Source organism: Ursus arctos, unplaced genomic scaffold (genome assembly GCF_023065955.2).
Source record: "Ursus arctos isolate Adak ecotype North America unplaced genomic scaffold, UrsArc2.0 scaffold_15, whole genome shotgun sequence".
NCBI lineage: Eukaryota > Metazoa > Chordata > Mammalia > Carnivora > Ursidae > Ursus > Ursus arctos.
The window spans coordinates 39,664,445-39,686,486 of record NW_026622819.1 but is presented as its reverse complement, the minus strand read 5'-3'; the positions used below and the strand labels follow the sequence as shown (position 1 = coordinate 39,686,486).

The window sequence follows — 22,042 nt, the reverse complement described above, 5'->3', positions numbered from 1 at the left end:
ATCTGCCCTCAATATCTTATCATCCTGGCTTGTCTTCAGCAAGAATTCTGTTGAGCAAGCTTAGCAAGAATCCTCCTATTCCTGATGTTTTGCCTTAGTAATTTTCCATTTACTTCCCCACCCTACTACGTGGCTATAAATTTTCACTTTTCTTTGTTGTGTTTGGAGTTGAGCCTGATCTCTGTCCCCTACTGCAAAACCCCATTGTGATAGGCCCTTCTCGAACAGACTCTTTCTTATCATCTCTAACAACTGTCATGAATACTTTTTCTTTACAAAATATCAATTCCAAAGACATCTGATTCCTCATCACAAACCATGGGGGACAGAAGACTGTAAAACAACACTCAAATTAATAGGGAGTGATTGTCAGAACTGACTAAAAAAAGGTGAGACCTAATGAATGCTATTCATAAGATACACATTTTAAACATAAAGACAGATTAAAAGCAAATGGATTGGAAAAGATATCATGTAAACTAAAGCACAGAAGGCTGCAGCGGCTGTAGTACACAAAAATATATACAGTCATTAATGTGAGGCCTCAATAATAGATCCTTAAATTATACAAAGAAGCAATTGAGAAAATTAAAGGGAGAAATAGAAATTCTACAATCACAGCTGGGGGTCTTCATGCCCTCAGTAATGAAAAGAACAAAAAAATCACACACAATTGAAAGAACACAAAAAGTCAGTAAAAGGAAAGGTCATCTGAAAACAATCATCTCGACATAATCAATATTTAGAGAACACTATATCCTATCACCATAGAATAGGTATATATATTTTTTTCTCATGCACATGGTACCTTTATTGAGACAGACCAAATTTGGGGAAGACTATGACCCATGCTCAAAGTCATACTTCATCTGCATATGGTCTAGACACCACAACCAAATACATCATTGAAAGGACATTAATTTTGGCTATGACATTTACTTGTTTATAAATCTTCCATCACTCCTGACTGCCTACAGGGTTAATTTAAATCTCTTTACGCTGACATACAAAATGCAGCACAATCTGCCTGCCATGTTTCACCCCCTATCATCGTGACTCATAATGCTCCATTCCGTAGAATTTTTTTCTTGGCCATAGTTCACACGGACTCTGTATTATCTGCCAAACATACATTGCACGTTTGACTGCCAAGTCTTCATCCATTTCTTTCCCACTACTTTTTACACCCACCCTCACATTTTCTCCTAGGATCACCTACATCCTCCAAGGTTCAGACTGCCTCAAAGGTATTTGGGGCCATGTGAGAACATCATGTGTCTCCATCAGTTCACCAGCTGTATGACTTAGGACACATTAATTTCTCTGCCTCTGCCTCAGTTTTCTCATCTGTAAAATGTGTATAATATTAGTACTTGCCCAATAGGATAGTGATACATTTCAATGAGCTAATGCATGTGAGACACTTAGGATGGTGCCTGGCACAATGTGTGTGTATGATCAATATGGGCTAGTTCTTATTTTGTGGTTATTATTGGTGGTAACTTTTGAAAGACCATTTTAATTGGATGGTGGGACAGGTGTCAGATTTTATAATTTTCTTATGGGTTTGTGCATCTCAGCCAGCCTCTCCTTAGCATAATCTCCAAGCTGGCTGTTGCTAGAGAATTTAGAAACATACCCACAGCTTTGTTTGCAGAAATGAGGTGAATCTAACCAGGTCTAATTTCATCAGGGCCTTTTTGTGATGAAATGCATTGTCTACGCTGGCACTCCGATATCTTATATCCTCTCCCTGAATTTCAGCAAGTCAGTACCACTAAATTAATTTATCACATTTTAGCCGACTAAGCTGTAGGGGATACACTCTCGCCATGAAGAACATCACCGCCTGTGTCGCAGGGGTGGCCTGAGAACTTCTTATTTCCACAATGTCTTCTGTTGGCCTCTCCACCTGGTCACCTGCGGGACAGACACCATCACCAGAGCCTGCACATTGCGTAGGGAAGGGGAAAGTGAGCCAGGAGATGTTGGGAGAGGGGAATTGTTTCATTGCACCCCCCTAAAACACGGTCTAGATGACAGACCTCCCCAAAACACAGCAATGAGAGAAAAAGCCCGCAAACGACCTGGCCACAAAGCCATAGCCAGGGTGTGGAGTCCTGGGAATCATCCTGTGTGGTATGCAGGTGGTCTGGCCACTGGGTGTCACTCTTAGTCTGAGTTCCTTTGGTTTGGTATCGGGTTTTTGGCATTTGCTGGGCTCCTTCCTCTTCCCACAGGCTCCCTCCCTGTGGTGGTCTATTTCCCTTGGAAGCCTTTACTGACTGCATAGACAGTACACTGAGAGTGAAATGACCCCAGAAGTGGATTTCTGATCTGCACACGGGAAAGTAGCCTAGTTGTCACAGAAGCAAGCAGTAATAGTTCTACAGCAATAGCATCCAGGAAACGACTCTTAAAACACAGAAATATTTCATTACTTTTATCATTTACTACTGTTATTTACTCCTTTATAGATTATTTGTTTTTTATTTTGTCAATCTGTATTCTTATAATTTTATTTACTTCTTTCATTCTATAAAACTGAATATTTAGATGAAATGGAAATTAAACCCAGAAAGAAGGATTGGGAGGAAAGATCTGAACACATAAAATCTTTAAAGAAATAGAAATCCTATTTAACAAAACCTATTGGTTTTACTTACCCTCTTTAGAACTTGGTGTGCGTTTTCAATCTGAAGATTCATGTCTTCAATTCTGGAATATTCTCTATCATTTTCCTTGTGAGGACTGACTCTGTGAGTCTTTCCTGTGGAAGTTTTAATAGATTATGCTGGGCATCTCATTCTATCTTCCATCTTTCTTGGTTAATTATTCCATTTTCTTGTTTCTCCATGCTACATTCTGAGTGATTTCTGCAGATGTATGCTCAGGCGCATTAATTTTTTCCTCCACCGTGCTCAATCTTTTGTTTGACTTATCCAGAGAGTCCTTAATTGCGGTGCCTTTTTTATTTTCAAGAGTTGAATTTTGTTATTTATCATATCTGTCTGTTCCTCTTCTCATAATAGTCTATTCTTTCATTATGGTTTCTAAGTTTAAAAATCTTTTTTTTTTTTTTAAGTAGGCCATGCCCAGAGTGGAGCCCAATGTGAGGCATGAACTCACAACTCTGAGATTGAGATCTGAGCCAAGATCAAGAGTCAGACATTTAACCAACTGAGTTACTTGGGTGCCCCAGTTTAAAAATCTTTTAAATTACTTTGACCTGCTTATTCTCTTATTTCCAGCTCTTATTTCCCATTCTTGCAATGCTGATTTACAGGCTGGCTGCATCTGCTGGTTTTCTCTCTTAGTAGTTAATTTCCTCGTGTGATTTGTATCTCTCTGTGATCTGCTAACCCTTGAACAATGCAGGGGTTAAGAATGCTGAGCCCCTGCACAGTTGAAAATCTGTGTGTAACTTTTGATTCCCCCCAAACTTAACTATTAATGCCTACTGTTGACCAGAACCTTTACTGATAACATACATAGTCGATTATAACATAATAAAAAATTATTTTTAAAAAAAGACGTATTTTGTATGTTCTATGTATTATATATTGTATTCTTACAATAAAGTAAGCTACAGAAAAGAAAACGTCGTTAAGAAAATCATCAGGAAGGAGAAATGGTGATCCCAGGAAAGAGTGGGGCTCCGGCTGGCAGAGGGAGCCCTGAGGAAGCATTTATGACCTTCTACAATGAGGTGAAACAAATAAAGAAAAGAGATTCAGTTCTAACATCCAAAGATCATATTGAAAGATTGACCTGTCCTGGTTCCTCCGATTTCCCTTTGAACCAATTTGAGGTGCTTCAGATGGATCCTGAAGTGCCAGATGAAGGAATAAAAAGGAAGTTTCGACAGTGATCCATATTGGTGCATCCTGACCCAAATCAGGATGATGCTGACAGCACAAAAGACTTTTGAAGCTGTGGGCAAAGCTTACAAGTTGCTCCTAGATCAGGAACAAAAGAAGAGGGCTCTGGATATCATTCAAGAAGGAAAAGAATACATAGAACACACTGTGAGGGTGAAAAAAGCAATTAAGGAGGAAGGAAGACCTACAATGTGGGGGAGGATGATCCCGAGCCGTTCAAACCAGCAGTATAAAAGAACAGAGCAAGAGCGCCTGCCTTCAGCTCAGGTCATGATCTCAGAGTCCTGGGATGGAACCCCCATCACTTCCTGCTCAGCTGGGAGTCCGCTTCTCCCTCTCCCTCTGCCCCTCCCGCCTTTGTGCTCACGCTTTCTTTCTGTGTCTCAGATAAATGAATAAAATCTTTAAAAAAAAAACCAAAAAACAAAAAACAGACCATAAAACGCTTTGCTGACCTGGAAATTAAAAGGGAAGAGAGAGAAGTCAAAGAGATGCGTGAAAGGAAGCAACAAGGGAAGAAGAGATAGAAGCTGGAGAAAAATCCAAATGAGAAAGGGAGTGGCAGAAAAACTTTGAGGAAAGTCGAGAAGGTCACGTGGACACCTGGAGAACCTTCGAAGCATATCCAAAGGCGCAGAAAGAGAAGAAAAACCGGACCTTCTTGAGACCACAGAAAGTAAAAATGGAGCAGCGCGAACCACAGAACCTTCCCCCAGTTGTCTCCCTCCTGCTTTGAAGGACTCATTCTTTCCTCGAATTTCCACCACAACATAGAGTAGTATTTGCTTTTTAGGCCACTTTGTTTTCAATATAATTTAATAGCGGTCAGAGTAAGTCTTTTGCACATTGAAATGACGGGTTAGGTTTAAAAAGAAACCTTCCCCCACTCCTACCCTTAGACCAGCCGAGATTGGCAGCCTCAACCCCTAGTGCTGCCTTCCCTTCCCACAGCCTGTAATGGATCATTTTGTACTTCACTGAATTGTGATGGTTAGAAACTTCATGTCGAGTTTGTGGAAATGAACCAATTAAATGTTTTGGGTTAAAAAAAGAGAAAATCGGGGCGCCTAGGTGGCTCAGTCATTAAGCGTCTGCCTTCGGCTCAGGGCGTGATCAGGGTCCTGGGATCAAGCCCCGCATCAGGCTCCCTCCTCCGCTGGGAGCCTGCTTCTTCCTCTCCCACTCCCCTGCTTGTGTTCCCTCCCTTGCTGGCTGTCTCTCTGTCAAGTAAATAAATAAAATCTTAAAAGAAAAAGAGAGAAAATCATAAAGAAGAGAAAATACATTTACAGTGCTGTATTTATCAAAAAAATACACGTAAGTGGACCCATGTAGTTCAAACCTGTGTTATTCAAGGGTCAACCATACTCTGAGCTGCCCTTTAACATTAAAAAATTGGGTTTCTCATGAACCCTACATTGTGGAAGAGTAGTTTTTGTGCTTGTTTGTTGTCTCTCTAGAGAATTACCATCCAGGGGCTAGTTGTTGTCCCTTGAGTGGGGTACCTACAGCCTTTAGGGTAAATTCAGATCCTGTACCTTCCCAAGGAGCAGGACTGGGTGTTTGATTTTTCTACGCAAGTCCTCAGACAGACACATAGCTTCTCCAGGGTATCCTTGGAAGGTGGAAGGAAGTCTTCAAATCCCTTTTTGATGGAATAGCAACACCTCCAGACTTCAAGCTTCATGCAGGGAGCAACCTTCCAGCCGCCCTGCTTGACCTAAACCCAAAGTCATCTCTGGGAAGGAGGAAGGGGAGTTAGAAGGCCGGCCCCAGCTCTGACTCATCTTCTGGCTGAGAACCCCCAGGGTCCCCATGGCATCTGCTCCCATTTATTCATAGGGCTTTGATGTCTGTGCTTGTTTCTGGATCCTAAGGATTTCCCTTTCTTTCCTTAAAAGTAAGGATGTATTCAAATAGCTATCTTTGTCGTATTTTTATACTACCTTGACCTTTAGTGATTCAGTTTATCTTCTGGTTTTCTTTCCTTCTTCTTTTATTTTTTTTCCTTGGTGGGACAGTCTAGGTGATTTATTTTAGCCATGTCCTGCCATGAGCAAAGGGATGGAAAATCAGTATACTGGTCATCGTTTGATACAAGTAAGGAAGGTGAGCTTAAGGTCCCATAGACTTTTCTGGTCCATGTGCAGCGTGATGGTCCAAACCACTGCTGTGGTCCCCTCTGACTAGTGGCCTGGGTTCTCTTTATTCATCTCTTCATAGCCAGTTCGATTACCACCTCCCCAGGGGAAAGGGCTTGACCCTCATGCAGAGATGGGATAGGTGACACACTGGGGTCTCTCCTGCTCTCTAGGATGTGACTTCAGGGAGACATTCAGCATGCTCGCCCCCATGCTGGGGAGCGCTATCCACCTGCGAGCTGACCCCTCCTTGCCATGGGTGCTAGGTGATGCGGGTGGCCCCAGCTGTGTCCCGGACCAACCTAGCAGCCCAAAAACTCGGGACCTAGTTGCTGCTGCCACTTTCGACTTCCATCTTCTGGTTTTCTTTTCAGAGATCTTCAAACAGTGTCCTGTGAACTGTGGGGAGAGAAGGATGGACTGCAGGGATGCTGACAGCGTCCTCACTCTGAGCCCTGCCCTCTACCCTGCTTTCAACAGGGAAGCTCTTCTTGTGTCCTGCTCCACAGCAGCCTAGCTGTGTGATCCTGGCAAGTACTTCATCCTCGGGTACCTCTGTTTCTTCATCTGTAAAAAGGGAACAATAATAGTGCCGCCTCACTGGACTGTTAGGAGGACAAATGAGATATACACAAAGCACTGTTTTGAACCGGTCAGAGCCTGGTTCAAAATAAGCATGCAGTAAGTGACCTTTCTTGTTAATTATTGAGCTCCAAGTTATAGTTCTTCTAAAGAAATGATTCTAAACTAAAAAAAAAAGTCTTTTCAGATGTAGATGGGGCTTTAAAAGCTATATAGATATGTTCTAGACTGGGTCTTTTCTAAAAGAACTTCTAGTTTGAAAACTCTTTATTTCTATGCTAATTCTACCAGCAGGAAAATTCAGTGGAGCCAAGCTTGGCTGGCAAAGTTAGTTTTAGCCAAGCATGGCTTGTGCCTAGCAGGGCAGGCATAAAGATCTCTATTGTTTATGATAATTGTCTTCCAGCCCCCTGACATTCCTTCAACCCCACTTCCCATCCCATAGCAATTCTTTTCTTTCCTTAATGCTTCACAATGAACTTGTTGTAACAGTTGTACAAGCTTCATTCTGACTTGAGTCAGCCTTGCTTCATCGTTTGTCAATGTTGTGTCATCTGTCCCTAGATTTTTTGCTGAAATGGCCTAACTATAAAGAAATTGCATCTGATGGATACTCTCTAGGCTTTACATTTATGGTAACCTCTTCTACATTTCCTATGAAAGTGGGGACCATGTAGTCTCAAAAAGGTTAGGGTTAGGGACAGGGCTTTGCTCTGTTTTCTAAGAGAAAGTGCTATTGGGACAGGCATTTTCATTCTCACTTCAACCTATTCAGCAATTGTTCAGTCCAGGTCCACACTGATGAGCTGGGGACAGCGCTACTCACTTGCAAGCATGATTATGTTACGAATCAATGAGATGATGAGTCAGGATTCAGCCATGAAGAGTGAGGGTTGACAGTCTCCTACCACCTCTCAATGTCAAGTGCAAAAAGTGGCAGGTCTGAGGCCTTGCACTGACTCCCCTTTCCTCCTCACCCTTCTTGGGCCTTAATTCATGTGTAAGAATGCTACCATTTTCAGCGATGAGGTGAGATGTTCTCTTTAGGGTTAGGAAAGTGACAGAAGATTGGAGTGGGCCTGCTTCTCCGTGGGTTGCTCATATTGATACACCATCTGCCTACCTGTTAATTGTGTGTTCCTAGTATCTTCTGAAGGCCCAAGCTCCTCAAGATCAATAGGGTCTTTTTAACTGTCAATAGGGTTGTTCCAGTCCTATCCATGAATTTGGAGCTATGGTCATAATTGAGTTGATGATGTGGATAATAGTTGATTGGTACAATTGGTGTAAAAAATCCAGGGTTACATAGAGCATGTTGTTTTACACTTAGTGGAAGCAGGGAGAATAGTAAGCTAGGCCTGTCCCACCTCGTAACTCTACTGAGGTTTGAGGATATAATGTGGTTGAGGGGTCCCTCGGTAAAGGAAGGCTTTGATTACTTTGACTCAGCCAGGGAGGTTAGTGACCACCTTAGCTTACCCTGGAGCTCACAGCACAGTCTCAGTGGCAAGGTTGGCATTCTAGTACTTGAGAGAAGGTGGTCAGAGCTGGTGGTGGGATGTTATATATATCACGTTTAAGACAGGGTAGCAGGGGAAAGTGTGAGCTCTTTTTTCCCAGTCCTTTTGAGGGTCAAAATTTGACACTTTCTTCAGAGGCCAACAGCTGCTCCATTATCAAAATGAACCAAAGTCTCATTAGTTAAAGGCAATGTGATATTTCCATTACTGTGAGTTAATTTATATACATAGTGTGAGGTAAGGATCCAACTTCATTCTTTTGCATGTAGCCATGCAATTCTCCCAGCACCATTTGTTGAAAGACTGTTTTTTCCTTCATTGATTCGGTACCCTTGTGGAAAATCAGTTGACATGGGCTTATTTCTGGACTCTCAATTCTATTACAATGATCTATCCTTCTGTTAGTACCTCACTGTCTTGATTACCATTGTTTTACCGTAACTTTTGAAATCGAGAAGTGTAAAATTGAGAACTTTACCCTTTGTCTTCAAGACTGTTTTGGCTGTTCTGGGTTCCTAAGTCTCCAATGAATTTTAGTGTCGCCTTCTCAATTTCTAGAAAACCAAGCTGCTGGGATATTGATAGAGATTACGTTGACTCTGTAGGTTAATTTCCGGAGTCTTGCCATCTTAACAAAATTAAGTCTTCCAAATTCCTGAACATGAGATGTTTTTCTTTCATTGAGATCTTTAATTTCTTTCAATGTTTTTTGTAGCTCCCAGAGTACAAGTTTTGCACTTCTTTTGTTAAATAGATTTTTAAGTACCTTATTATTTTTGATGCTATTGCGAACTGAATTGTTCTCTTGATTTCATTTTTGGATTGTTCATTGCTAATGCAAGAAAAAAATTGATTTTTTGTTTTATTTTGTTTTGTTTTGTTTTAGTAGGCTCCATGCCCAATGGGGGCTCAAACTCATGACTGTACTCACCACCGTACTCACAATGGTGAGATCAGGACCTGAGCCAAGATCAAGAGTCAGACACTTAACTGACTGAAACACCTAGGCGCCCCCCAATTGATTTTTTTTTTGTGTGTATTGTTCTCATATCTTACAACCTTGCTAAATTCCTCTATTAGTTCTAATGGTTTTAAAAAATTGGATTCCTTATGATTTTCTACATGTAAGATCCTATCAGCTGAGAGTAGAGATAGTTTTAATTCTTCTTTTCCAACCTGAATGCTTTTCATTTCATTTTTTTGCCCCAGTTGCCTTTAAATCTTCTGATCTTCCAACCTCACTCATCACTTGGGAGGTGAAAAGGCAGTCCTGTGCCAGTTCTGTATCCTCAGGTGCTCTCTCTCCCTCTGCTGTCCCCTCACAGTCTGGGCTGTAAACACTGGCCTTAAAGGCGAATGGACTAATAGGGGCAGGTGAGAGCAGGGAGGAAGAGGAGGTAGTGGGGAGGAGGGTGGGACATGGGTGCCCCAAATGTCTGGTAGAAGCAGGGCTGGTAGGGCCTGCTTGCACGTGCATCTCTGACTATGCCCAGGGCCCGGGAGCCTAAAGAGGGTTCGGACCACAGAGAAGGCAAGGTGCCAGGCTCCACAGGGTAGTGTGTCCTGGCCAGGCCAGTCTCAGGGAGCACTGACACGGCCCAGGATCCACCTTTTGGCCAGCATTAGGAGCCAAAAGCCCTGCCTGGGCCCCTGCGACTGGTTCATGAATCCTGGTCCTCGTCCACAGTCTTGAATTCCAGGATGAGCAAAACGAAATAGGAGAGTTTGACATGGTGATGGGTGATCACGGGGTAGTTAGGCGGGATGAGGGAGCCTGGTGGCATGGCCGCTTGCTGCTGCCACATGCTGGACATGCCAGGGCTTGTCCAGGTTCTGCTGTGCCTGGGCTACTTCCTGATTCTTGGGGTGTGATGCAGGGATGGAAGGATCCTTTGTGTCTTGGGGCCAAGAAGGGGGTGCTTGAGCATTTGTTGCCCTTCCTTCAGTGCTGAGGTCTATGGGCTAACAATGATAGGGAAATAAACCCATCATTGGGAGGGGCTTGGTGTGGTCTCGTCCTGAGCAGTGTCTCTGCCTTCCTCAAATGTAAAAGATGGTGGCTGGACAAGTGGATGGAGATATTAGGGCTTAACCAAGCCTATTATCTTATGTGCTGGCATTTTCTATCACTTTACCTATTCCCCTTCCACTTCCATTGCTAATTAATTTGTTGTTTATTTGTTATCTTTCTCCTCCACTGGGATGTTAGATCCACGAAAGAAAATACCCTGTCTGTTGACTCTACCACTGTGCTATTCTCCCCATCCCAACCTAGATCCCAATCTCATGCTAGCCCATAGCTGGTGCTTAATCAAGATCTTTTGAATGAAATCCTCAGGTCATCTTCAGGATTTCTTCCACTTTCCATACTCTGGGATTCTATAAATGTAGATGGCATTATTCTTTTTTTTTTTTTTTTAAAGATTTTTTATTTATTTATTCGACAGAGAGAGAGACAGCCAGTGAGAGAGGGAACACAAGCAGGGGGAGTGGGAGAGGAAGAAGCAGTCTCTTAGTGGAGGAGCCTGATGTGGGGCTCGATCCCAGAACCCCGGGATCACGCCCTGAGCCGAAGGCAGATGCTTAACCACTGTGCTACCCAGGCGCCCCTAGATTGCATTATTCTTTGCCAAATGAAAAATTAGGCTGGCTCAGGCGTGCCCCAGTCAAGAGCCCAGCTCTGGATCAAGTCTGCTGAGTTCTGAATCCCGACTCTCCCACTTGTCAGCTATGCGACCTTTGGAAATTTGCTAGGCTTCCCAGACCCCCAAATTCTTCATCTTTAGATGGAGATAATGACAGGACCTGTCTCTCTGGGTGGCTGTGTGTAAATCTGCTGAAGTGCTAGTTGGTACACCCGTAAGAAGCTGCCTGTGTATAACTGGCATCATCATTATTCACTTACGCCTGCCCATGTGATAAGCCCGTCATCTCTCCTCTCATGCAGGCCTGCTGGACCTTCCCACAGTTTGTTCCTGTCAGCCTTTCCTTGCCTGGGAATGTGCGGGGAGCTCCGTTGCTATGGGGATTGCGGGGTGTGGTCCTTCCTCTGGGTCAAATACAATGATACTAAATGAAGCTGGTCTGCTTACCGGTTTCCATCTCCTTGCAGAGAAGTACTCAGGTAGGGACCTGGCCGAGGGCAGCAGGCCACCTTCTCAGTCTCCATCCCTTCTCTTGCAAATGCAATAAGCATTCCATCCTGCCTCTTCCTTTCACAGGCTGGTGAGGATCTGAAAGAAAAGGCTTTCAAAGCAGCATAACTTCATAAAGGAAGGCGATTTGGTCCTGAATTCTTTCTCTTTATTCTAGGCTGAGATGAATTTCCCTCTCTTTGACCAAATATTTCCCCCAGTTGTGTGGTCTCAGTCTAAAGAAACACACGAGGTGCTTCCCAGCACTTTGAATTAACAAAATGCTGTCGGGGATCTTTCTACTTTTCTCTTCACAGCCACTTTGTAAAGCCCTTAAGTCAGGAGTTCCATTCCCATTTGGTAGCTGATGAACCCACCCTCGATCCAGCAGCTCAGCCACTCAGCCTCATGCTGAGGCAGACGCAGCCTCAGGCTTGAATGTGGGGCCCCTCACCTAGGTCTAGACTCTCTCACCCCTGCTCAGCTGGATGCTGGTGGATTAGGCTTTTAGGAGAGACCATCGAACCCGGACTATATAAAAGCACCAAATAATTCTGTTGGGAAAACAATCTTCTCCCTGCATCATTATGAGGATGTGAAGAAAGGGGTTAATAGAAATAAAAGTCTACCGCCATGAGGATGTTCACAACAATTGGCCACCAGGAAGGGGCAGGAGGAAGGCGCGGGGCTCTGCTGGGAAAGTCGTCAGAAGAGGAGTATCTTGGCTCACTGCTCTCAGGAATGGAATCGAGATCTGGGGAAGCGGGGGATCCCTTTGTTTAGAAGTTTGTTTTGAACTTTGTTTAGATTCCAGGAAGGGAGACGAACAGCTCGCACCCAGAAACAGGAAAATGTTAGCCATCCACGTGGCTAACCCATCGGGACTCACTTGTTCTGACTTTGTCCAGGGGAAAGAGGAATCCTTTCTGGGCCAGCTTTACCCATGCCTGTTGCTGGGGCTGCCCTCACGAAGCCTCCCTTTCCCACAAGAGTTCCCGTCTTTGTAACTTGAGGTTCCAGCCACGAGTCAAGCGAGACAGGCCAAGACAGAATTGTCATTCTCACAATGAGGGCTAAGTCCAGGACCGAGAGTGAGGCAGGGAGCCAAAGAAGAGATATGCTAATACATATAATATGATCCTCTAGAGGAATACATATATTATATATAAAACCCATGTATATAGACTCTATGTATATGTAACCTTCCTTGCAGAAATGGGATCACACATGCGTGTGTCTAGAATGCAGAGCTGGAGTTCAGAAGGACACTGCACATTGCCTGTGGTTGCCTTCAGGGAGGGGACTGGGCTTTGGTTAGGAGCCAAGTGGTTTGAGTGTGCACTCGCCTTTTTATTCAGTATGCAGCCTGAACTTTTGCACACATATGTGTCCGCAGCTGGGATGACACCGTTTGAAAACACAATTCCTGGCCTTCGTGCAGGACAGTCCTCCTCGCCACGCTCTGCACAGGCTCCTCCTCACCCTCCGCCACTACAGACGTGATCTCCGAAATTCCCCTCACAGCCCCCACCTTTTGGCTCACCCACTCCCTGAAATCTCCCCAAGCTGCTGGACAGTCCTTAGGACCTTGTGACGTGGTCTGATCTCCTCTCTCTGTCCGTCCCCCTGGGCCTCCTCATTGAGCCCACTTCAGTCACAATCTTACCAGCGCCTCCCCCGATTCTCACACCCTAGTGCCCCCTGACACCCCTGCTTTGCCAGCTCTGGACTGCTGTGTGCTGTCTCTGCTCCATTTTGAGGCTCCTGGAAGGGAGACATAAACCCCCACGACTGGGCCCCTGCAAACTTTTAGTGGCCAGCCATGCCTGTCACTGGGACCAGCAACCTACCCATTCCTTTCCGATCAGCTTCTTCTTCTTTTTTTTTTTTTTTAAAGATTTTATTTATTTATTTGACAGAGAGACAGTCAGCGAGAAAGGGAACACAAGCAGGGGGAGTGGGAGAGGAAGAAGCAGGCTCCCAGCGGAGGAGCCCGATGTGGGACTCGATCCCGGACCGCCGGGATCACGCCCTGAGCCGAAGGCAGACGCTTAACGACTGCGCCACCCAGGCGCCCCCTGATCAGCTTCTTATTATGCTACCCCCACGGACCCCCTTGTTCTCCTCCTCCCTGGTTATACTGTGGCCTTCACCCATGAGCTGCTCCAAACACACACCTCATTCCTCGTACTCTCGACACCTTCACACGTCCCATCTCAGAGGAAGAAGCCTGTCTCCAAGACAGGCTCTGTGCTCACCCTCACGGCCATCCCAGTTCTCCTCCTTCTGGAGGAGTGTTCTTCTCTCTGCATCTTTAGTCTACTCCTGTCTAGTTCATGTTGGTGTGACACAGAGCTCTATTCTGGGCTTCGCTTGATTTAATAGTTTCTTTTCCCCCAGTGCCTGAGGAAACAGAAGGCATGAGTGAGTGTTGGGGAGTCTGCCTGGAGCCCCACCTATCACGACTGGCCCACTCCTTCCCCCAGTTGCTGGAAGGTTTCAAGGTCGACAGCTCTCAGTTGATCCCTCCCTGGGGCTTGCCTGGAACAGAAGAGTGCCATCTCCAGTCCGTGCTCCCTTCCAGGGCAGCCTGCCCTCCATGACTGGCCATTACAAGGATGTAGCCGGTCCAGGGACTGGTTGCTATCAGATGCCCTTGGCCCAGGATGACTCTGCGGGACCCTCCAACCTCTGAGCTCCCTGTGGGAACCAGCTGAGGACCTTCTTGAGTCCGAGCTGCAGGCCACCCCGTCCTCTGCCCGGTCCTGTTTTCCACACCCCCACCCCTAGGGATCCTGCGAGCACAACCCTATAAGCTTCCTGCCTGCCAGTCTTCCTTCTTCTTGGGAACTGACCGGCTGCAGCAGCCTTTTCAGAGTTGGGGAGGAATCTTGAACAGTGATGGGAAAGATCAGTTTCCAGATTGATTTCATCTGCTTGGAACATAGAGGCCAGTCGGAGAAAATTAAGCTTCTTGGATCAGTGTAAACTTTTGAATTAGGTAGTTTAAAACAAATTCATTTGTACAAATACAAGTTGTGAGAGATTTGGTCAGGCATCTATTTGAAAAAGAACTAAGAGCTTCCTTAATTTTTCAATTTGTTCGTTCGTTCGTTCGTTCCTTCCTTCCTTCCTTCCTTCCTTCCTTCCTTCCTTCCTTCCTTTCTTCACAAAACCCTGTCTATTCTATGTCAGGCACTGTGTTGCATGGTGGGAATGGGGCAGCAGAAATGTGAGGGGGGGGATGATAAATAAACACCCAGACTTAGGACTATAATCACTGAAGTAAATAAGTAGGGACAGAAATAATAAAAGGAAGTACCTCTCAGGATAGGTGATACTGAAAATAAGGCTGACCAGAGGTCCACACCGTGTGCAGTGGGACAGACGCTGGGGCAGTTAGAGGTGAGAACTGAGGACTCTGAGGGGTCATGCTCCCCTCCCGTGCTAACTGAAGGCTCCAGACACTGAAGGAACAGCTGCGGGGGAGTTCTGATGGCTTCGACTCTCAAAGCGGGGTCCAAGCACCAGTGCGCGGTCACCGCCTACAAGCTCCCAGTAGAACTTCTCACCCCCTCGGAGACCCGGGATTAGGATCTTCATTTTCCCCATTCCCAGGTCTATTCGTTTCCTGTGGCTACTGCAACAAATGCAAACTTAGTGGCTTCAAAGAACACAACTTTATCATCTCGTAGTTCTGGATGTCAGAAGTCCGAAGTGGGACTCACTGGGCTAACATCAAGGTGTTGGTGGGGCTGTGGTCCCCTTGGAAGTTCTAGAGGAGAATCCATTCTGTGCTTTTTCCAGCTGTTAGAGGCATCCCACGTTTCTTGCCTTGTGGCCCCCTTTTCCAACTAAAACCAGCATTTACAGCATCTTCAGGTTGCTTTCTCTGATCCTGACTTCTGGCTTCTAGTTTTCTTATCTTGTTTTCTTCTCACTCTGACCTTCCCAACTCCCTTGCGGTTACATCTTGATGATCCAAACAATGTCCCTTCTCAAATTCCTTCACTTGGTCCTACCAGCAAAGTCCCTTTAGCCGAATAAGGTAACATATTCCAGGCTCTGGGAGTACGGACATCTTTGGGGGGTGTTATTCTGCCTATCATGACAGATAACTCATAACCATATTAAAGTTTGAGAAGCACTGGCCCATTGTATTTAAATGGTTTTCTTTTCCTACTTTCCCTGGATGTTCACATATTGTTGAAACCTTTTAAATTAAATGCATGTGTGATAAACTTGTTTTACTCGTTTGCTTGACCTCTATACATATGTGGTTCTGTGGAGGTTGAGATAATTCTGATCTTTATTACTAGACAGATGTTGCTTGAGGGAGGGGTTGGGGGTTGGGATGCTGTGTATATGTGTCTGGTTTATATCCTCTTGGCTCTCTTAAGTGGTGAAGCCTACTGTATGTGCTGGCTGGAATGTTTGAGAAAGCTATTTCTGTCAATTACTAGCAGTAAGACCTTGGAGAAGTCACGTGATTGCTCTCACACAACCCTTTCATCGCTTACAAAATGGCGGGTCCAACTGCTATGTTACCAATAGAACTGTGAGGATATAGTAAGATGGAGGATTTCATCAATAGGGAACTCTTGAATAATTATGTCATTTTTTGGTTATTTGTGGACGCTGAACCTTGAGGATGAGAGGGACCCTCTAACATTCTTTTCTTTTTTTCTTTTTTCTGTTTTTTAAAGATCTACTTATTCATCTGAGAGAGAGAGAGAGAGAGAGAACACAGCAGGGAGGGGCAGAGGGAGAGGGAGAGAGAGAATCTCAACCACACTCCACACTGAGGATGGAGCCCAACTTGGGGCTTGATCCCATGACCCTGAGATCCTGACCTGAGCTGAAACCAAGAGTCCATGGCCCAACCAACTGGGCCACCTCACATTCTTTTCATTGAGAGAGCCAGAGTCCCTGATGTGGTCCCCCCCTTGTGGTTAAGGCTTTTAATGAACTTTGGTGTAGATCAGGGACACCTGGGTGGCTCAGTCGGTTAAGCCTCTGCCTTCAGCTCAGGTCATGATTCTAGGGTCCTGGGATCAACCGCCACATCAGGCTCTTTGCTCAGCAGGGAGCCTGCTTCTCCCTCTGCCTGCTGCTCACCCAGCTTGTGCATTCTCTCTCTCTCTCTCTCTCTGATAAATAAATAAATAAATAAATAAATAAATAAATAAAATCTTAAAAAAAAACAAACTTTGGCATAGATCAAAAGGTTAAGAAAAGGAGAGCTGAAATCTATACCTGGGCCTATCTCTCATCTCTGCAAAAGAAACCCCTGGGGCATTATTTGCTGAAATCTGGATGCATATCAGAATTACATGGAATGGGTCTCATCAGAGATTCTGTTTCCCTGGGGCTGGGTAAGATCTAGGCATCTGACTCTTGATAAATCTCTCCAGGTGGGTAGAATGTGAACTATGTCCTGACTCCTGTAGCCTGATGTAAGCTGGCGATCCATTAGCAGCAGAATACTGCATGAATCAGAGGAGGGGAGAGTGCCTCAGAGCTGTGTACAGAACACACAGCCCTGCTGGGCGGTTGGACGGAGATCTGGGGACCCCACTTCCAGAGGAATTTGGACAAAGTCATCACGGGAACAAGACCTGAATGGGTAGGGACACAAAATGACTTTACATAAGGAGAGCACCGAAGGGGAAATGGTTGACTTTCCCAAGGTCACCCAATGAAATTGATCAATGAAAACACCTAGAAAAGAAAAGAGACACACCTTTCCTTTTGCTTGAAACCGATTTGCTAAATCACAAAAGCCAAATACCATAGTGATGAAAATAGTTAAGCTTGAAATTTCATTTTTCTTTCTTGAGTAAACTGCTTGCAAAACTCATGTCTGTCGAAAACGTTGGCCAGTCGAGAAGTAAGGAGAGAAATGCCGCCCGGGTGGCTAGGCTGGATGTCTTTGCCTGAGGTAATGAAAGGAATCTTCCTGATTATCTGAGGACAGGCAGACCTAGTTTTACTTGGATGCATTTCCTTGTTAGCTTTCTGATTGGAATGGAGATTTTGTCTCCGTCATGGCCGATAGTCACATTCTGCTCACCAGGGATGTCCCTTCTCCCTCAGCGTCTGGACACATGGACAATATGCCAAAGACTAGTATAACAGTGATCACACACACACACACGTGCGAGATTTGCACAAGTCAAAAACCAACACCTATAAACACCTTTTAAATCCTCACAATCATTTTGTGAGGTAGAACTTTTTTTGTGATTTCGATGTGACTATTATTATCATTGTTATTTGCAAAGGAGACTATACCATAAACAGCATACAACTTGGAAATGGCAGAGCCAGGATTTGAACTTTGGTCTTTTGACCACAAATCTCATACCCAAACTGACCTCTGAGAGGTAAAAACACAGCAGGGTGGAGTTTCCTGGGGCTGTCCTAACAAACTGCCCAAACTGGGGGGCTTCAAACAATAGAAATATATTGTCTCATAGTGCTGGGAGCTGGAAGTCCCAAATGAAGGTGTCTGCATGACTCCGCACCCTCTGGAACCTGCAGGGAGAAGCGTCCCTTGCCTCTTCCTGAGTTCTGGTGGTTTGCTGGCAATCCCGGGCAATTCTTGGCTTGTGGATGCATAACGCGACTCCCCTCATTGTTGCCGGGGCTTCTGCTTCTGTGTTTATGTCTTCATAGGGTGTTCTTTTTATAAGGACACCAGTCAGTGGATTAGGGGCCCTCCCTACTCCAGTATGAACCCAACTTAAATAACTATATCTACAACAATCCTATTTTCAAATAAGGTCACATTCTGAGGTACTGGGGGTTAAGTCTTCAAAACATCATTTTTGGAGGGGACAGAATTCCACCCATGACATAGTCTTGCAGTTTTTCCCTTGAATTATCATTTCCCAACTAGATATCTCCAACTTGGGATATCTTATTATCCCAACTAGATTGTGAATTTCCCAAGACAAAAAATTCAGTTTCACATCTGAAGGGTCCAGCTGGTTGCTCTTGGGCTGGATTGGGCCTACAGGCATGTTGGTCTGCTCTGAAGTATTGGCCTACACAGTGCTTTGGAAGATTTTCTGAATTAGTCTGTGAGCATTAATTTTTTAATTCTTATTTTTCTTATTGAAGTATAATTAACATACAGCATTATATTAGTTTTCAGTGAACAACATAACGATTCAGTTCTATACGATGCTCAAAATGGCGGATGCTTCACAAATTTGCACGTCATCCTTGCGCAGAGGCTATGCTAATCTCTGTATCGTTCCAATTTTATTTTATTTTTTATTCTTTTCCTATTATTATGATATGTTAGTCACCATACAGTACATCATTAGCTTTTGACGTAGTGTTCCATGATTCATTGTTTGCATATAACAATTTTACAATATGTGCTGCTGAAGCGAGCCTAGTTTGTGACCATTAAAAAGTTTGGGAACTTGATGTGAAAATCTTGATGTGTGGTTTCCATGACAAACCAGGATGTCTGACTATTTACCACAGGAACATGGCTCCCTAGTCCTCGTTGCCTGAAGCCTAGCAGGGGCTTCTTAGGTGGGGCAGTGCCGTCCTTGTGGCACAGATATATTTATACCCTATTGATTCTGCTCCTCTGGAGAACCTTGATTAATATACTCTTCATTCAGAAATATTTCTAACACCTAAGCCCCTCTGACGACCTCCATTGCCGTCACCTTGTTGCAGGCCATCATTATCTTTTTTCTGGATATTAAAGTTTCTGCATACCTGGAATCCCAGCTACAGCCTATTTTTCTTTCGTCTTTTTTTTTTTTTTAAGAATTATTTATCTTAGAGAGAGAGAGAGCATGCACGAGTGAGCAGCGGGGGGAGGGGCAGAGGGAAAGAGAGAGAGAGAGAATCTCCAGCAGATTCCCCGCTGAGCATGGAGCCCAGCACATGGTGGCTCGATCCCAGGACCCTGATATCACGACTGGAGCTGAAATCAAGAGTTGGCCACTCAATCACTGAGCCACCCAGTCGCCTCCAGCCTATTTTTCAAGGAGCAGCCAGGGTGACCCTTTAAAGTCCTAAGTCCATCATGAGACTCCTCTGTTTAGTATCCTCCGTTGTCTCCCATCCCACTCACAGTAGAAGCCGAAGTCCTTAGATGGCCTTCAAGGTCCTATGCAATCTTGCCTCCAGCAGCGTTCTCTAACCTCATCTCTGTACGCTGCCCTGCCTCATGGACTCCAGCCACACATGCTTTTCCTTCCACTTGCCACCCATGGTCCAGCCTCAAGGCCTTTGCACCTTCTGCTCTCCTTGCCTGGAAAGCTCTTTGTTCAGGCTAATTCATCTGAGTTACCCATATGTAAGATAGATTCTTGCATCTCAAGAGAAGCAACGCCTTTATCCAGAATGGACTTGCCAAAATGTATGTCTCAGCCAACTGCTGAGACATCAGCAGGGTGTCATCTGGGACAGGCGGGCTTCCTTTGGTTGGTCTCAGTCATTTGCAGTTTCGGATCTCTGTCTCTGAACCTCTGTAAGAAGGGTGTGCGGGCTAGTCAAGGAGAAGGGGTAACTCTAAGCATTTGTCATCATGTGCAAGTTAAACATGGTTTTTCTTCACTGTCTGATTCTCACATATCTCCCAAAATTTTGAGTGACTACTTTCTAAAGAAACTCTTGCTCTTTTATCTTAAGTCCAAGAAAACATCCTAAAACAGAGGCGAGGCACACTTTGGTGAGGGAAAAGTCATGGGACATTATGGGAGTGGATTCTTTAGACAGATGTGCACAGAGGAAACATCCGCCATGGGGTCGGAGAAACCCTATCCCGCCTGTCCCCCTACCCTGCCCTAGCCCTCCTCTCCTGGGCCTTCCAGAGTGGTCAGCAAGCTCTGAGGGTTCATATCAGATGATCTCATTGTTTTTCACTGTGGTCACGGAAAGAGCTCGTAGATCGGAAGCTGGAAGCTCCTGAACTGTGGAATCAAGTAGACCCGGCCCTAGTCCTGAATCTGACATTCGTAGCTAGTGGGGCTTTGGACAAGTTATACGGCCCTCTTCACGCATTTTCTCACTTACACAGTAGAGCTGATAGGGCCTCCATCATGGGGCTGTTACGGGATTTAAAGGAAGTCGTGTATGGTGAGTGCCTGGCCCGTGGCAAACGCTTGGTGACTGAGAGTCAAGATGAGTCAGCATTGAAACTGAAGCCAGACTCTGTCACCTGAAGCTGAGCTGGTGTGTGCAGGGGACACTCGTGACCACTCCAGGGACACTGACCCCTGGGCTATCCTTCACATTGTCACCCCAGTGCTCCTCCCAGAATATATACATGGCCAGGCCACCTCCGTCCCTAAAATGCTTGTGAGCCTGACGTCCCGCCCAGCCTGCACGTAGCCTGCAAGACAGCGGTTAGGACTCTGCCTGCTCTCAGCTGCCCCTCCTCCCTCTTCGGTTCACTCACCGCTGAACTTTGCTCTAGGCATTAAGAAAATCATAAGTAATTAGTGATCCTTAAGCTTGGTTGTTAAATCACAGTCCTGTCTCTGCCCAATCTTGTGGACATTAACCAGATTTTCTCTGCCTCCTTTGGAAGATGTCACCGGGAGGCTTCCTGTACGGTGTCCACTGCATTCTCTGGCTCCGCTCCTTGTCCAAAACGGAAAAAGAAGGCTGGTCTGGGGAGACCAGGTTTTTGTGCATACTCGTAGCCTTCCCAGACTTGGTCTCCATCCTCTCATCCCTAAGGTGCTGGGCTCCATCAGGCGAATTCTCACACTCCTTCTGACCAAAGCTTTAGGACCAGGGGCTGGGGCTCTGCACACTCAGCAGCGAGGACTTGGCTCGCGGTGCTGCTGGGGCCCAGGTGAGATGCTGCGTCCACAGCTCCGGCTTCAGCCCCAGAGCTGAGGGAGGGGTTGGCAGAGGGAGGCTGGGTGGGGTTGGCTTTCTCATTGGCAGGCAAGTCAGTGTGGGCCAAGTCAGTCCGGGGAAAACAAGAACAGCAGCCTTGATTCCTGGGATGCTCTCTGCCCTCCTCCCCCACCCAGGCCTCCCCCACAGGAACCTAACTGTGTATCTCAGTCCTAGAATGTGAGGAACGTGCCACAGCCTGATAGGCCTGCAGCAATCTGCAGACAGGCAGGGAGGAGCGCTGCTCCCCAGGCAGGGCCTGACAGTGTAAGGACTCTGGGTCCTGAGGGCTGGGCTGCCCCTCCCCTCCTCCCTGGGCCTCCTGCTGCAGCGGATCTCAAAGGCTGCATTGTGCGTTGAGCTGGGTTTTGGTCCCTAGTGTGCCAGGGAGGAGGCGGGAGGAGGGACACCGTCAGAAGGCTGTACCCTCCCAGTGCTCTTCTGGCTGGTGTTCCTAGGGGCCTTGGCCTGGGGAGAATAATGCACACATGGGTGGCTGCTTCTGCATTCCTGGGGAGCCGAGTCTGTCCTGGGGCCCAGGTGAGTCTCCTGCGGGGCCTTGGCCTGTGGCTTCACTGAGGTAGTCGGTCCAGTGAAGACTCCGGGATCTGCTGGGTTGGGAATGCCGCTTTTCTAAAGACGGGGAGATGGCTGTACTTTCTGGCCCCCTCTCCTCCTTCCCTCATTCAGTATTTGTCATTCTGGCTTTGTGAAAAGGGAGTAGACCCTGGGAAACTTCTACTTTTCCAGAGGAGAGAGACTTTGAGCTCACTCTGTGAGGAGCCAGCGCTGCTCTTGGCTGCCACTCACAGGGTGTGACGGGCCCCTTCCGTCTTTTCTTCCCAGGATTCCCTAGGTCAGGAAAGAACCTCAGGCAGTGAGTGCCTCTGGGGCCCATGGGT

At 45.9% G+C, this 22,042-nt stretch overlaps 1 protein-coding gene and 2 pseudogenes across 1 annotated transcript in view; 2 read left to right on the top strand and 1 right to left on the bottom strand.

Moving 5' to 3' along the window:
* The first annotated feature begins 3,631 nt into the window (after nucleotides 1-3,631).
* On the top strand, nucleotides 3,632-4,667 carry LOC123001690 (dnaJ homolog subfamily C member 8-like; annotated as a pseudogene).
* A 13,784-nt stretch (nucleotides 4,668-18,451) lies between these two features.
* On the bottom strand, nucleotides 18,452-18,542 carry LOC113264166 (U6 spliceosomal RNA; annotated as a pseudogene).
* Nucleotides 18,543-21,136: 2,594 nt separating this feature from the next.
* Nucleotides 21,137-22,042, top strand: part of SH3TC2 (SH3 domain and tetratricopeptide repeats 2) — a 53,393-nt gene continuing 52,487 nt past the window's right edge. Inside the window, exon 1 of the mRNA XM_026510719.4 lies at nucleotides 21,137-21,680. Coding sequence (XP_026366504.2) covers nucleotides 21,629-21,680 — 52 coding nt within the window. The 5' untranslated portion in view covers nucleotides 21,137-21,628. The remainder of the gene's footprint in view (nucleotides 21,681-22,042) is intronic.